This window comes from Lepidochelys kempii, chromosome 1 (genome assembly GCF_965140265.1).
Source record: "Lepidochelys kempii isolate rLepKem1 chromosome 1, rLepKem1.hap2, whole genome shotgun sequence".
NCBI lineage: Eukaryota > Metazoa > Chordata > Testudines > Cheloniidae > Lepidochelys > Lepidochelys kempii.
Genome location: NC_133256.1, coordinates 79887758 through 79904012, shown reverse-complemented (window position 1 = coordinate 79904012; position 16255 = coordinate 79887758). Strand labels below are relative to the sequence as shown.

Here is a 16255-nt window from a genome sequence, read left to right as displayed (position 1 = left end):
TCTGATAGAATCTTTTGTTGGATTAGATGGACAATTGACCTCGTCCAGTATAGCAGTTAGGATGTTTCTGTGGTAGAAGATTTGAAGAAAGCATCTAAATAGAGGAATATATTTCAACTTTGATATACATTTTCTCTTCAAATCAAAATAAATTGATTCGGAAAGGTTTTTATGTAGCTGTCACTTTCAGTATTTCTTCCATGGTCTCTCACTACATGCAGTATTATTTATTTTGTTCATTTTTGTGCTGTTTCTTTATAAATGAATTGATTATCTTTGTGCAATTTAAAATAAGCCTCTGTCAAGATTTGCTTTAAATGTCAAGTGTATGTAATTATATCCTTTAAAGGTAAAATTTGATATTATGAACTCACTTTAACTTAATCCGCTATCCAGGAGTGAGTATGATGGAGATCTACAGTCACAGCTTTTAAGTAAAGCTAATGAAGAAGATAAAAACTGTAGCAGAGCTATTTCTGTTGTGAGTGCTGTGGTACGAGCTGCCAAAGACCTGTTACACAGGGCTCTTGCTGTAGATGGTAAGACTTTTTTTCTAATTGAAACTTAGTTTTATTCTTTGTCAACATGAATTAATGGTAGAGAGATCAGTGTCTCTACAGTATAGATAATATTAACATAAAATTCTTCCCCCTCCTGCCCCCCAGGAATATTCATCTACTGTCAACGGTGCTGGAGCCTTCCCAAAAGTGGGGGGCCTCCCCCCCGAGACCTTTCCACAGCCAAGCCAGAACAGGGTTGGGGAGGCCACCTACCTCGCTCCCAAGGAGTGGGGGGCCGAAAGCAGCCCTCTGCTCGCCCCCTGGAGCTCCTGCCCAGGACAAGTGGAGGGATCCGTTCCCTGCAGCTGCCAGCACTGCTCTCCCCGACCCAACTCCGTCTGGGGGAACTGCAGAGCCACAGCCCAGCCATGATAAGAGCCAGGCGGGCAGCTGTAGGGAACTGCGGCAGACCCTCAACTGAGGCTGCGCAGCCCATGTCCCTGTTCCCTGGGTCCCCTGCCTAGGGCAGGTTGAGGTTCTGCTGCGGTTCCCTACAGCTGCACGGGCTTCCCGACTGGGCTCCACGCTGGCCTGGTTGGAGGGTGGGGCCTCACAGGGAAGAGAAGGGGAAGGGGGCAAGGTCTGCCCCAGTGAAAAATGGATGGACCATGACCCACACTTTCAAAAAGTGGGAGGGCCCTGATCCCCTCCCACCCTCCCCTTGTTCTGATGCCACTGTCTGCTGTATACATTACAGCATGCTTTTAATTACCGTGTTTTATCAGCAAAACTGTTGAAGATAATGTATTTGAGCATTTTCACAATAAATCCCCATTTTTAGGAGGTTATCATTTGGTCTTAAATAATTAGTGTTGTTTGGGCTGCTTCTTCAGAATAAGGATTAATTGACTCTAAAATATTAGACCATGTTTTAGAAATTTGTAGATTTTATTTTTGAATTTAACAGTTTTTATACCTTTAGTAGTAATATTTGACAGAATACTTTATTTTTGCTCTAACAAATGAAGCTTTTTATAAAGTGAATGTTTTAAATGGGGATTTTACCTTAAAATGAATTTTGCAGGCTCTTAATTTGACTCTGAAACAGGGTGTGCTTTATGATGAAAATAATTTATACTGAAAATGCATCGGTGTAAACATAAGTTTTTATTCTATAAACCATTACTATACAGTTGGCAAAACAGAAGAATTTAATTTTGTCAGAGCTATAATACATTCATTATAAAGAATGATATCTAAGTATTGTAATTATCTTTGTTTAGCTGAAGACATTCCAGAATTGCTCAGCTCTTCCAGTCTGTTTTCAATGCTGCTTCCCCTTATAATAGCCTACATAGGACCAGTAGCTGCAGCTATTCCCAAGGTATGTTCTTCGGTAGCCTGTACAGATGATTTTTAAAATGCTGTATAAGAGATGGCTGTGGTCTGAAAGGCACTTTTGTGTTTGTGTATACTTGTGAATTCCTGATTCACCTTAGAACACTTGACACATTAAAGGCTGCCTCAGAAGTATTAGGGTTTTTCAGCCATGGTAACAAGAATTGCCTGTAGGCACTTTCTCTACCCTTACCTTTCTCTACTGTTGTCTCAGAATATTACTTATGATCTAAAAGACCAATTTATAGCAATGCTTTCGTAGCCACTTTTTCATAGATTCATAGAAATGTAGTGCTGGAAGGGACCTCAAGAAGTCAGTAAACCCAGCCCCCTGTGCTGAGGCAGGACCAACTAAATAAACCTAGACCATCTCTGACAAGTGTTTGTTCATCCTGTTCTTAAAAACCTCCATTGATGGGGATTCCACAGCTTCCCTTGGAAGCTTATTCCAGAACTTAACTACCCTTATAGTTAGAAAGGTTTTCCTCATATCTACCCTAAATCTCCCTTGCTGCAGATTAGGCCCATTACTTCTTGTCCTACCTTCAGGGTCCCCCTCAGTCTCAAAATTAAACATGTCCAGCTTTTTTAACCTCACTTTGTACCCCAACCCTAGTTCATTCACTAACTCAGCATTTAGATTCGTCGTCGTCTTCTCCTTCTTTTCTAACAGCATTTTCCAACTGCCTCCCCTTCTGAAGTCATCCAGGCCCCTTCCCCAGCTTGAGCTACTCTCCAATGAACTGTTCCCTTCCCAGGTCAGCATTCCATGCTGCTGCATCACAGCTGCAGGCCCTAATAGCATGTCAATAACTCAAACCTGCAGCAGGTGCTAGTGCTCTGGTCATGGTTACTACACAGTGAACAATTGATAACTACTCTTTGACTACGATAGTTCACCCAGTTCTGCATGCACCTTATAGTAATTTCATCTGGACCGCATTTCCCTAGTTTGCTTATGAGAGTGTTATGTGGGACTATGTCAAAAGCCTTACTGAAATCAAGATATATCATGTCTATTGCTTCTTTTAGTCAACTAGGCCAGTAACCCTGTCAAAGAAAGAAGTTATGATTGGTTTGGCATGATTTGTTCTTGACAAATCCCTGTTCACTATTCCTTATAGCAGGTTTCAGAATAGCAGCCGTGTTAGTCTGTATTCGCAAAAAGAAAAGGAGTACTTGTGGCACCTTAGAGACTAACCAATTTATTTGAGCATAAGCTTTCATGAGCTACAGCTCACTTCATCGGATGCATTCAGTGGAAAATACAGTAAGGAGATTTATATACACACAGAACATGAAAAAAATGGGTGTTTATCATACACACTGTAAGGAGAGTGATCACTTAAGATGAGCTATTACCAGCAGGAGAGCAGGGGCATTATGCTCTAGGTCAGCGGTTCTCAAACTGTGGGTTGCGACCCCATTTTAATAGGGTCCCCAGAGCTGGCTTAGACTTTCTGTGGCCCGGGAGCAAAGCCCGAGGGCTTCAGCCCTTGGCATCAGGACTCAGGTTACAGGTCCCCTGGCTGGGGCTGAAGCCCTTGGGCTTTAGCTTTGGCTCCCCTTCCACAGGGTGGCTTGGGCTGGCTCAGGCTTCGGTCCCCACTCCTGGGGTCGTGTAGTAATTTTTATTGTCCAAAGGAGGTCACAGTGCAGTGAAGTTTGAGAACCCCTGCTCTAGGTGCTTACAAATGGATTGTTTAATAATTAATAAACAATCTTTCCAGGTGTTGGAAGATAGACTGACTGGTCTGTAATTCTCCAGGTCCTCTTTGTTCCCCCTTTTTAAAAATAGGTACTATGTTTGCCTTTCTCCAGTTCTCTGGGACAGACCGTAACTGTTCTCCATGAGTTCTCAAAGATAATTGCTAATGGTTCCAAGATTGTCTCAGCTAGTTCTTCAAGTACCCTATGATAAATTTTATCAGGCCCTGACTACTTGAATACTCTTTTTAATTTCTGCTGTTATAACATCTTCAGTCCACATGGCTGTAACTTGGAGCCTCAAAACTAATTTTACCAAAAAATAGCAAAAGATTCTTTAAGATGGACGCTTTCCATCTTCTGCAGTTCATTGGTCACCCCAAAGTAACAAAAATGAGGCTTATTGATAGAATTTGATATTTTATCATTCACAAATTAAGCAATAGCCTCATGGGATTTAATTGTTTGCTTTAAAATGTTAACATTGCTGTGATTCTGGATCTTGAAATGGGATTTCTTTGTTTTAAAGAGAGACTTTCCCGTTTTTTTCGTGTGAAAATAACTTTGTTTCTGGCTTGGTGAAATCTGTGCCCCTCTTTAGAAAATTCATATGTGAGGGTGATTCTCTATTCATCCATTTGAGGGGGGGGTTCTTCCCCAGTTTGGTAAGTTTTGTGGCCTATGTTGATGATTGATCATCTGCATATTGCTGTGAATGGACATTGCACTATAGTTCGGAAGGTCAGTGGCAGATGTGGATGGCCCTTCTCTGAAGTGGGCTTAAAATCTAGAAACATAGGTTTAAAGTTAATTTTACATTGTTTATAGATATGTTAAACCGAGTTGGAGGAGAGGGACATATTTCATGTTTAATTATGCTCAATGGCAGGGATACAAATTCAAGACTTTTTATGCCCCTAAATTCACAATAGTTAATTTCTGTAGGAGGTTTGCATAGGGATCATGGGGAAAATACAGCATTTATGTAGGAACTAAACTTTTATTTACTATTTATTCAGTGTCTTATTTTATAGGGCTGTCAATTAATCGCAGTTAACATAAACGATTAACTCAAAACAAATTAACTCGATTAAAAATTATTTGTGGTTAATCACGCTGTTAATAATAGAATACCAATTGAAATTTATCATAAATATTTTTGGATGTTTTTCTACATTTTCAAATATATTGATTTCAATTACAACAGAGTACAAAGTGTACAGTGCTCACTTTATATTATCATTTTTATTACAAATATTTGCACTGTAAAAAAGATAAAAGAAATAGTATTTTTCAAATCACCTCATACAAGTACTGTTGTGCGATCTCTTTATAGTGAAAGTGCAATATAAGAAATGTGGATTTTTTTTTTACAAACTGTACTCAAAAACAAAGCAATGTAAAACTTTAGCGCCTACAAGTCCACTCAGTCCTACTTCTTGTTCAGCCAATCGCTAAGACAAACAAATTAGTTTACATTTATGGGAGATAATGTAATAATGCCTGCTTCTGATTTATAGTGTCATCTGAAAGTGAGAACAGGTGTTTGCATGGCACTCTTGTAGCCCGTGTTGCAAGGTAATTATGTGCCAGATATGCTAAACATTTGTGTGCCCCTTCATGCTTGGGCCACCATTCCAGAGGACATGCTTCCATGCTGATGCTGCTCATTAAAAAAATAATGCATTAATTAAATTTGTGACTGAACTGCTTGGGAGAGAATTGTATGTCTCCTGCTCTGTGGTTTTGCCCGCATTTTACCATGTATTTCGTGTTATGGCTGTCTCGGATGATGACCCACAGTACATGTGAATCAATTTAAGAACACTTTCACCACAGATTTGACAAAATGCAAAGAAGGTACCAATGTGCGATTTCTAAAGGAGGCTACAGCACTTGACCCAAGGTTTAAGAATCTGAAGTGCCTTCTAAAATCTGAGTGGGATGAGGTGTGGAACATGCTGTCAGAAATCGTAAAAGAGCAACACTGATGCAGAAACTACAGAACCTGAACCACCAAAAAAGAAAATCAACCTTCTGTTGGTGGCATCTGACTCGATGATGAAAATGAATGTGCATCTGTCTGCATGCTTTGGGATCATTATCAAGCAGAGCCCATCATCAGCATGGAAGCATGTCCTCTGGAATGGTGGCCAAAGCACGAAGGGGAGGAGGGTGTGGTTTTTGTTTGTTTGTTTTTTTTAAAGTAAACCAAATTACATGACTGAACATTGATAGTGTTAATGTTGAGACTATTCAAAACAAGTACTATAGAGAACTATAGGCTTTTTGACTTTTTTCTTCCCAATATCATATAATATGTTCTACTGTGTCATACTGCAGGTTGCTGTTGAAGTCTTTGGCCTAGTACAGCAGTTACTTCCCTCTGTAGCTGTTTTGAATCAGAAGTATGCCCCTCCTTCCTTTAATCCCAATCAGTCTACAGACAGCACCACAGGAAACCAACCTGAACAAGGGCTCTCAGCTGGTACTACCTCTAATCACTATGCTGTCATAGAAAGTGAACACCCTTATAAACCAGCTTGTGTTACCCACTATAAGGTAAGGACCATTTCTGTGTCTGTATGCAATTTTTAATACATATCATAAATTCAAATTATGCATAGATTTTTAACATCTCTAAAGTTGTTACCTAGTTTGTCTTTATGCTGTGAATATACAGCGTTTGCACTGTTGTTTGATTTTATATATATGAATCTCATGCTATGAGTTATGTACTTGTTCTGAGGCAACTGATGCAAAGCTGTTCATAACCTAAGTCTTTTAGTTAAATTCTCATTTTATATACACATTTTTAACAGTTGCTATAACTCAGTTTCCTGATGTTTTCACTGTTGTAACATACTATCTGATTTATTTTCTGTTCAGCAGTGATGGTCTTTTTGGATGGTTTCTTTAACAGTGTAAAGTTTTATTTCTTGTTATGAATCAAAATAAACAAAGGATAGTTTAATATATGTCACATTTTCAAAGTTTAAAGGAACAACGCTAGATAGTTGTGTAATGCTGTGCTTTGACTGAGCACCTTCCTTGTGAGCGCCTGGCAAACTCCTGCCTATTCATGAACCTAACAAATAATACCCCACAAGTTTGTTCTCATAGAGAAAGATAGTCCAAATGCGTATCCCCAACATTCTTACTGAGTGCTAAAATGTACTTTTATGAAATCTGATATCAGAGCTTTGCGTGTAAGTATAGTTAGCTCTAGGCAAGGGGAGACCCCCGATGCTGTAGCACCACCAGTTTGTTTTGTTGGCCAGGAGATCTGGCAGTTTAAATTATTCATGAAGTCGCCTCGAATCTGACCACCATTTAGGATGCAGAATTCTCAAGAGGTTAAGTCCTGTCTGTAGTTTTCAATAAATCATATTCATTTCTAGAATTGATGCGTTTTATAGTGAAGTCAAAACTGTGAAGCAGAAGGTTGCAAGTACTGAATCAATACAAGCTGCAATTCATTCATATCTGCTGCTCTTGAAAATAAGGAGCTCTATTTAGAGAGCAAGGCAGCTGATGCAGAAAATAGAAATAATCACCTGAGCTTTAACCTCTCTGGGCTTCCTAAAGGAGTTGAGTTTCTGACCCTGTAATATTTTCTCCATACATGGAACCCCCGAAGTTCCAGACAACATACAAAGAAATCTCTTAATTAGTATGAGTTAAAATTAATATAAAAGGGTTCATTTAAGAAACTTACCACACTGTCAGATCTTTTTTGTCTCCGATGATCTCAATAACATTTTAGCATACTCCTTCAAACATTGCCAATAGATGATTTATTAGGTTACGTTTCAGGAAATGATACAGAAATTAAACTAACTTATTAGTAATTGTTATAATTGGTTGAGTTACCTCTAATGTTACAACAGCCCCATTTAAGATCAACCTAATCATCAGCTTTCCTCTCCAGTTAATTTGCATGTTTAATTCTGTTGATTGAAATGACTCAGTGATGAGGAATTCTGTACATATGTGTAAAGAGTTCCTTGGTAGAATACTAGGTCCTCAGCTCTCGCTTGTCTTGAAGTTCTGTAGCTACATGCTGACATACTAAGGGTCTGATTCACCAGTATGCTTCAGTTACTTTGTACTGTTTTAGGAGAGCACAAAACAGCCAAAGCATACCACTGAATCTGTCCTTAAAAGTTAATACTCAAAAAGTTATCTAAGATTGATACTATATATGTTCAACTCTGGTGGCATTCTCTTTGGATCTTTTGTTTAGTGTTTATATATGAAACTGATAATTGAAAAATAAATCCTGGACAAAAACCATTTAAACCATTTAATATTGACTGTGCTGATCAGTAGTTTTAAGGGGAAAAAAACATTCTGTGGATATTGTAATTATCCCAAAACAAACATTACAAACCCGAGAAATTTGGACTTTAAGGTTAAGATGAAAAGAAGTCCAAAGAACAAGGCATGGAATTGCATAGGTTAGGTAAGGCACTCACATGAAGTAAACTGTAGGTAAGGCCATCACATAAAGTAAAGATTAGCCTGATTTTTAAAGAGATTACTCTGAGACAAAAAACATTAAATCCATTAATCATAACTCTGTGGTTATTGTATGGAATATTGCATGGTAAAGCAGGAATAAGTGGCAGAGGGACTTAAAATTATGACAAGAAGCTTATGCTTGATTTGGTTGAGAATGGGGGAGCCATTAGAGCAATGCAAAAAGAAGGGGGAAATGGTCTGGAAAATGGGCAGCTAAGATGAATCTGTGTACAAAAGATTGTTCTCGTGCCTCCTTCTTTTGAATTTCTTTTCAAGGATGATTGGAATCTAATAAGGAGAACCGAAATTGCAGACTAGTTTCCCACAGTCCCCAGAAGTCAGTCATTTGCTTCAATTGTTTTAGATAAAAATAACCTGTGTTTTTTTGAGTACTTATCTATGTGTGTGTCATTTCTGGTGCGCATGTGCCAGAGATTGGAATATGTTAGCCAGTGGTGTCCGTTGGGCCATGCCTGTTCCTTTCATGCCTTTTAGCACCCTCTCTGCCCCCAGGAACATAAAGGGGGTGGCACAACCAGCCAACTCTCATTTCCTTTTCACTGCCTGTGGCTGAGACACGGCGCTGACTTAGCAGTTTTTGGTCTCTTGTACTTCTGCTTCCACTTTTCCCAATTTATTGTAAATAGCTGTCCTTAGGATAGGATAGTTTTAATGCAGTTTAAGACAGTTGACAGGAATCTTATTGTGTCTTAGTGTAGGATTTAGTTCAGGCAAGTTCTTTTCATTCAGCCAGTTCCGGGAGTCAGCCTTAGAGATGGTCAAAAATCTCTTGGCTTTAAATATTGTTCATTGTATGAGGCAGCTCTACCCCCAACCATAGACATTCTACATGCTTATTTTGCCCTGGAGACGAGCACATTAAAGACAAATGTACTTTGTAATGTACTAGTAACGAACTGCTGAATCCAAGGAGGCAAGATTTAAAACTTATCTCCTGGATAAATTCATGAGACCTGCCTCTGGTCCAGAGAGGCAGGATCCATCTGGTTTGGAGTAATCTTCAGTTAGAATGCTTCTGTTACGTCCTCATCTTGCAGGACTATCTCTGTCCCTGTGAGTCATTTTCTTGCAGCTTCCATGGCTGCTCCTTCCTCACATGTTGAGAGAGGTAAACCTGCTCAACTTCTCTAAGGAGCATACGAGTGGGTCTCCCACTAAAAGTTTTTTGGGAGTACAAAAAAAACCAGGACAAATCTCTCTGTTTCTGCTAATAAAGACACTTCACGGCTGAGTCATGGTGCCCAAAAGGACTTAACTGTTGCTCACTGCCTTGGTACCACCCCAGGGCCTTCTCATACTAGTAGGCATCACTTACACTTCAGCACCAGTAGTTTTGGTATCAACTATATAGGCACTGTTGAATTTGGTACTGACCCTTTCAGCTTTTGTTTTGGCACTGATGCAATTGGTACTGATGTTTTTTATATCAGAGATTTGACTCTGTCCTTTTGCTTTCTTTGTCCGTATTGGGTTTATCTCCAGCACCATCTAAAAGGCTCCCAGCACAACATAATTCTCAGATCCCCATCAAGTCTGCTGCTCCATTTGAGGGAGATCACTCCTTTCTCTTTTCTGCTGTGGACAAAAGTGGGGGTGGTTCCACCCTCCAGCGGTCCCTTTTTTATGACCCATATATTTCAGACAGGCATCCCAAGGATGGGGGTCAGGGTAGCTTAGGGAAGGACCCCCTGCCTGCTATATCCGCCTCCTACTCTTTATCTCTATATATCTTCCTCCTGGCCTTATTGGGCGCTGTGGTCTGTTTAGCACTCTAGAAGACAGTAATCTACCTGAAGTATCACAAGTCAGACCTCCATCCCTGCAGCAGCCACCTACAGACTATCAACAGCAATAACGGTCTGTCCATATGTTTTCTACAGATGTTTCAGGCCATTGGTGAATTACCTCATCATCAAACAAGATTGTTGAGATATGGGTATAGTAATGTGTCTTTCTTTCATACCTCAAAATCCAGCTCTCGATCTACATGATCTATATTCCCATTCAGCAAGCACAAAGGCAATATCTCTGTTTTGTAGTTGGTAACTCACATTAGCAATACAAAGTGTTCCATTTTGGATTATCAACATCTGTATAGCGGTAACAGCAGCCCACCTCTGAATTGGCTAGCTCATGGAAAATCTCCTCAGCAGGTAACAATCAATATATACTGTACCTGTTGTTGAGGTTGGGACTAAAAATAAACAAAACAAATAACATTTAATTTCTACACAGAAAATAGAATCTATTGTAGCTCTCATAGACTTCTTTATGGTGGAGGTGTGTCTGCCTCAAACCAGATTCAACAAGTGTCTACAATCACCCAGCCCCGGCAGACTCCTGAGATGACCCTGAGGACACATCTGCATTTGCTAGGCCATATAGCCTCATGGACGTTTGTGATTCCCTGTCCCAGCTTCATCTAAGTTGTCATCCGAGGATAGCTGAAGTCTTTTTATCATTTCAGTTTGCACAGCTTAGACATGCAGATCCAAACTGGTGGAAGGACGTTCAGCAAGTATGTCAGGGTGTTCCTTTCTCCCTGCCATTTCCTGTAAAGTATAGAGTGACCCATGCCTTGATGATCAGATGGGGAGAGCATTTGAATGTCCTCACAGTATAAGGTTGGCAGTCCAAAGAGGAGGCTTGTCTGCATAGCAACATCCTAGAGCTCAGAGCAGTACGTCTGGCTTGTATGGCTTTTCTGACTCACATCAAGGCCCAAAACATCCAAAGAGTGATGGTCAATACCACTTCAGTGTTCTATATCAACAAGCAAGGAGGTGCCAGATTTAATCCCTTATGCAGAGAAACTATTGTGCTGTGGAATTGGTGTATCCACCACTGGATAATCAGAAATTAATCTGATAGGTCTTCATGACATATTGGCAGATCATCTGAGCAGACACTTGCACAAAGAACCACTTCATACAGGACCTCAAGTGGTTGATAGAAGACTCTGTCATCAAGTCAGTATTCAGGCATTGGGGCTTCCCCATGCAGATTTGTTTACAATCAGAGGAAATAAGAAATGCAAGTTTCTGCTCTAGAAAAGTTTGAGCCCTGGTTTGAAGGCGGATGCTTTTCTGATTCCATGGAATGACAGTCTCTATTATGCCTATCGTGTAATCCCATTAAGACCTTGCGATTTGAGGAAAACCAGTCAGGATTCTGCATTAGTCATTCTCCTATCTCCAGCCTGGCCAAGGCAGTATTCATTTCCAAATCTTCAGACTTTATCCAAATATCATTTCCTCTTTTGCCAGACTTGGTCAGTCAGAACAACTGAAGCACATTTCATCCAGATCTTGCCTCTCTCTATCTCATGGCCTGGAAGCTCTCTAGTTAAAAGATATGGAGAAAACTTGCTGTATGGATGTGCAGAATATCTTGATTCAGAGTAGAAAAGATCCTAGTAGGTTTGTTTGTTCTGCAAAATGGAAGTGCTTTTCTAGTGGTTAGCCTAGCCTAACCGCTCCCTATCAAAGACAGAGATCCCTCATATTCTTGAATATTGACTATCTTTGAAAATATCTGGATTATCTATATATTCTCTGTGTTTGTTTGGCATCCATTTCTGCTCATCATCAACTGACTCAGGGTCATGTTTTTTTCTCCTCATCCCGTGATCGTGTTTCTTTGAGGACTCCTTCAGGTATTTCCTACAATCTGAGGACCAGCCCTGTCCTTGGACCTTAGTATCATCCTTAGGTTCCAGTGCAGAGCCGATTGAACAATTATGACCACACATTTGTTAGATCATCTTTCTCTGAAGATGGCTTTTCTTGTGACAATTGCCTTGTCATGAGTGGGTCAACTTCAAGACCTTATAGCTGGTCCTCCTTATTTGGTCTTTCTCAGAGATAATTAAGGTGTGGTCTAAGTTTCTCTGAAACTCAAATTTTCATTTGATCCAATACATTAATTTGCCTGTCTCTCCTCTTCCCCCCCCCCCAAAAAAAAGTTGATCAAAAGGTGTAGCCAGCCTGCACCCTTTAGATGTTGTCCACGTTCTAATATTGTATTTACCTAGAACAAAATCATCAAGAGATAAGTAACTTTCCTTTATCTTTCAGTACTTGACCATTTTAAAATTTTAAGTTTAAAGTAAGATACTTAAACCAAAATTAATGAGAAGTTGTACAATGATTTTTGTGTTTGTTTTCTGACTAATATTTGTTTTAGGTGACTTTCCCAGAATGCGTCAGGTGGATGACAATAGAGTTTGATGCTCAGTGTGGCACAGCTCAATCAGAGGATGTCCTTCGCTTGCTAATTCCTGTCAGAATTCTCCAGAACTCAGGATTTGGACAAAAGCAAACTTCTGTTCATGAAAATCTTAATTCATGGATTGAATTAAAGAAATTTTCAGGCACATCTGGATGGCCTACCATGGTTTTAGTGTTGCCAGGTAAAAAGAGTTTATAAATTGCCTGTTTCAATAAAATGGAGGGTTTGGGAGTATAATTAACAAAAGTGAACTTAAATTACAGTAATTTCCAGAGAAATAAACTTTACTTAGTCATCAAAAGTCTAATTTTGACTATCTTAAATAATGAGACTGAATTATCCAGTTTAGTTTTTAGAATATAAAGCTGAGGAGAAGCCAGGATGAGTGGAAAGGTGGGCCAGTTATAGCAATTGGTTGGATATCATGGAGTAATTATTTGCTTTCTTCTATGTGGTATAGATATGTAGATTGTTCAAGTGTTTGTTCTACCAGTTATGTTTAAAGGCTAACTTTCATATTTATTTTTGTGATACAAAAGTGGGTGAAAAAGGAGGAATTCACATAGATTTATTTTGTTAATTTAATTGTTTCCTGTTAGGAAATGAAGCACTCTTTTCACTGGAGACTGCATCAGACTACGTGAAAGATGAAAAGGCCTGTTTCTATGGCTTCAAGTGTTTTGCAATTGGATATGAATTTAGTCCAGGATCTGATGAGGTGAGAATAAGTGAAGCTACTAAAATTACACCAAATAAATGTGCTTTTCTAAAGGCAAATTATTTTATACAGCCCTTTCCTAGTCACATTTTTGCCAACATGTTAGCAAAATGATATTTTAAAATGGTCTCAACATATGTGGTTTGAGCTTTGGCCTGCTAAACCCAGGGTTGTGAGTTCAGTCCTTGAGGGGGCCATTTAGGGGTCTGGGGCAAAAATTGGGGATTGGTCCTGCTTTGAGCAGGGGATTGGACTAGAAGACCTCGTGAGGTCCCTTCCAACTCTGATATTCTATGATTCTATATCTTTTGAACTGTAGTTGTATGGAGATTCATTGTTTCATGCCTTCTTTTTGTGCAGCTGCATGTGCATTATCCTACTGTACAAGGGTTCTCAAACTTTAACAGTTGGAACAGTCTATGGATATGTAAGGCATTATAAAATTCTATTATTGATTAAAAATATATATTAATTGCATCAAAACTACTCTGTATCTCCTGTAATTCTATCCAAGACATATGCCCCGATTCCATTATGCTGAGATATTCAAAATCTAGGAATGCTCTATAATAATTTATTAATCTGCAAGTACATTTTATTAGCATAGGTCATTGTAGGAACAGAGTCTTCTATTCTTTTTCCATCATTAGTCCAGACCCTTCAGAAGATAGTATACAAACCCCTAAAATAGAAAATAATGCAGTAAGATGCTTATTGAGAGAAGTTTCTTTTAAACACTAGGTGTTGTCTGATGTTATGAAGAATGAAGATTAATATTCCTTATAAAATTTTATCTTAGTGTAATTACAGATACTTTAAATCTCTGAAAAAAGAACTGGAGTACTTGTGGCACCTTAGAGACTAACAAATTTATTTGAGCATAAGCTTTCATGGGCTAAAGCCCACTTCATCGGATGCATACAGTGGAAAATAGAGTAGGACGATTTTATATACACAGAGAACATGAAACAATGGGTGTTACCATACACACTATAATGAGAGTGATCAGTTAAGGTGAGCTATTACCAGCAGGAGAGAAAAAAAGACCTTTTGTAATGATAATCAAGATGGGCCATTTCCAGCAGTTGACAAGAACATGTGAGGAACAGTAAAATTGTTTGTAAAACTATTTCCCCATGTTTATTTTTCCCCCCTCGAGTTCTTCAAGTTATTCTTTCGTGTAAGAAACTATTCTTCTTTGAGGGCCTCTGTGAATTCTTTCTCTCATATGGTGTCCCTGGTATGCATTGAACTGCCTTGAAAAGCAATTTTTTGTGGGGGAAGGGAGCACAATTGTTCTTGTGTAATGTTGACATCACCACACTCTTAAGGGAGCTCCCCCACCTCCCAACCACCTCAGTTTTTTTGCTGCCACAGAGAATGAACAGAATTCCTTTGTGACTTCAGGACTTTCCCCCTCGGCCTAGTTTAAGACCTTAATGTAAATATTTAGGCCAGAGTAGCATAGGATAGTTTAAAGAAAATAGCCCTTCCCTTGTCTTAGGAGCCTTTGGACCTTACTCCTTATAAGGGCTTTAAGAGGTGCACCTCTTGTTTGACAATCACAGTGCATCCTGCAGAACTCATCACCTTCAATGTCACATTCATGGACTCCACTGAGCCCAGAGCCTTTGTTCCAGAGAGAAGATTCTTCCAAACTTGAGACTCCCTCACAATTCAGGGAACAACCAGTTCAGACCTCACAATTTTTCTGAAGACTGGTAGGCTTGATAGCTTCATTGGACCTACATCATCACACCCTTTGCTTTTCTGAATATGAAAACCTTGCAGTACTGGATGGTGAGTACGATATTCCAGGTGCAGTCCAGACCAGTGAGGGGCTGGCTCACTGCTGCCCTGCAAACCTGGGTGCGTCACAGTGCTTTGCTGCTGTAGCTTCCACCAAGGCAACTCACAAACAGTCATCCAGCATGCAGGTTACACCCTGAGTATCTGTGTATAGCCAGAGCCGTGGCCCAGCAACTCTGAGCCCAGCAGCCTGTGACCGAACATCAGAGATACTTTGGCTTCCAGTAGCCTTTGGTTGCTAATTGCAGGGTGACTCCAACACAATCCCACTCCCAAATTCCCTGTCTTCCCCCCCCCCCCACCACCACCACCACAAATGTGTGTTCTGCAGTGTCCAGCCCTCTCCTGGACAGTCCAAATATATTAGGTCCATTGCCCCTCTAAGGGGATCGATATGAATAGTCTGGTACTTGAAAAGGAGTACCCATGCAGTTCACAACACTGGATTAGTTTTGATTAAGAATAAAACAAGTTTATTTAACTACAAGGAGATAGGGTTTAAGTGAGTACAAGTATAAGGTATTAAAGTCAGAAATGACTAGAGAAATAAGTCAGATGCTTCCTAGGACTAAAACTTAACCAGCTTGACTTGGTTCAAGATAAAATTCTTACCATATGCTCCCAGCAACATGGCTGACCAAATTTCAGGTCCGGATTTCTCCCAAAATCAAATTGCCTGGTTTCTTTTGTTGTTTTAGGTGAAAGAGCAAGACATGGATAGGGAGATCTAAGTTTTCATGTTTTTTCCCCTCACTATTATAGTTAGTCACTCTTTGAAATACATTTTCTTGAGGGTTACCCCTAGATAGAGTTCCATCCCACTGTGAGGATGGAAGCAAGGAGTATGGTGGTGAAAGAAGTTCCATGCTGTTGTTTGCTAAGGTGCAGATCTATTTGTTTCTGCCCCCCTTCAATGCAAAAGAACGGCCACTTGATTACCCATCAGCTTTGATGACACCTGGTTAGAGGTGTGAGCTTGTCCTTTGTCTTTGAGAAATTGATTTACCCACTCCCCAGATTTGTCTGGAAAACACATTTGAGACCTATTTTTAGTTTATTTATAACTTTACGTACAGTGATGCTACACACATTTCATCATGATATTATTGACCAGTGAATTATTCTTTTTCAAATGATACCTTACAAGGCATATTTTGTACAAAGATGATTACAGCAGTATGAACAGTGTGAATACAGGGGTGCATTCCATCACAGTGATTCACTATACAGTGAATGTACACAGCCTTCAAAGGAAACTGGCCATCCAACCTCAAGTACTCCAATAGCTTCATTGGTGGGAGAACAGGGAAAAGATCTTCTGGGGAGGAGGAGAAATCTTCATTGCCCA

The 16255-nt window shown here is 39.7% G+C and overlaps 1 protein-coding gene across 14 annotated transcripts in view; it reads left to right on the top strand.

Annotated features, from left to right (window-relative positions):
• Positions 1–16255, top strand: part of MYCBP2 (MYC binding protein 2) — a 414953-nt gene that overhangs the window by 219713 nt on the left and 178985 nt on the right. For all 14 annotated transcript variants that reach the window (XM_073347199.1, XM_073347148.1, XM_073347171.1 and 11 more), the window contains 5 exons: positions 397–539; positions 1784–1884; positions 5949–6167; positions 12336–12561; positions 12980–13098. In XM_073347199.1, coding sequence (XP_073203300.1) covers positions 397–539; positions 1784–1884; positions 5949–6167; positions 12336–12561; positions 12980–13098 — 808 coding nt within the window. The remainder of the gene's footprint in view (positions 1–396; positions 540–1783; positions 1885–5948; positions 6168–12335; positions 12562–12979; positions 13099–16255) is intronic.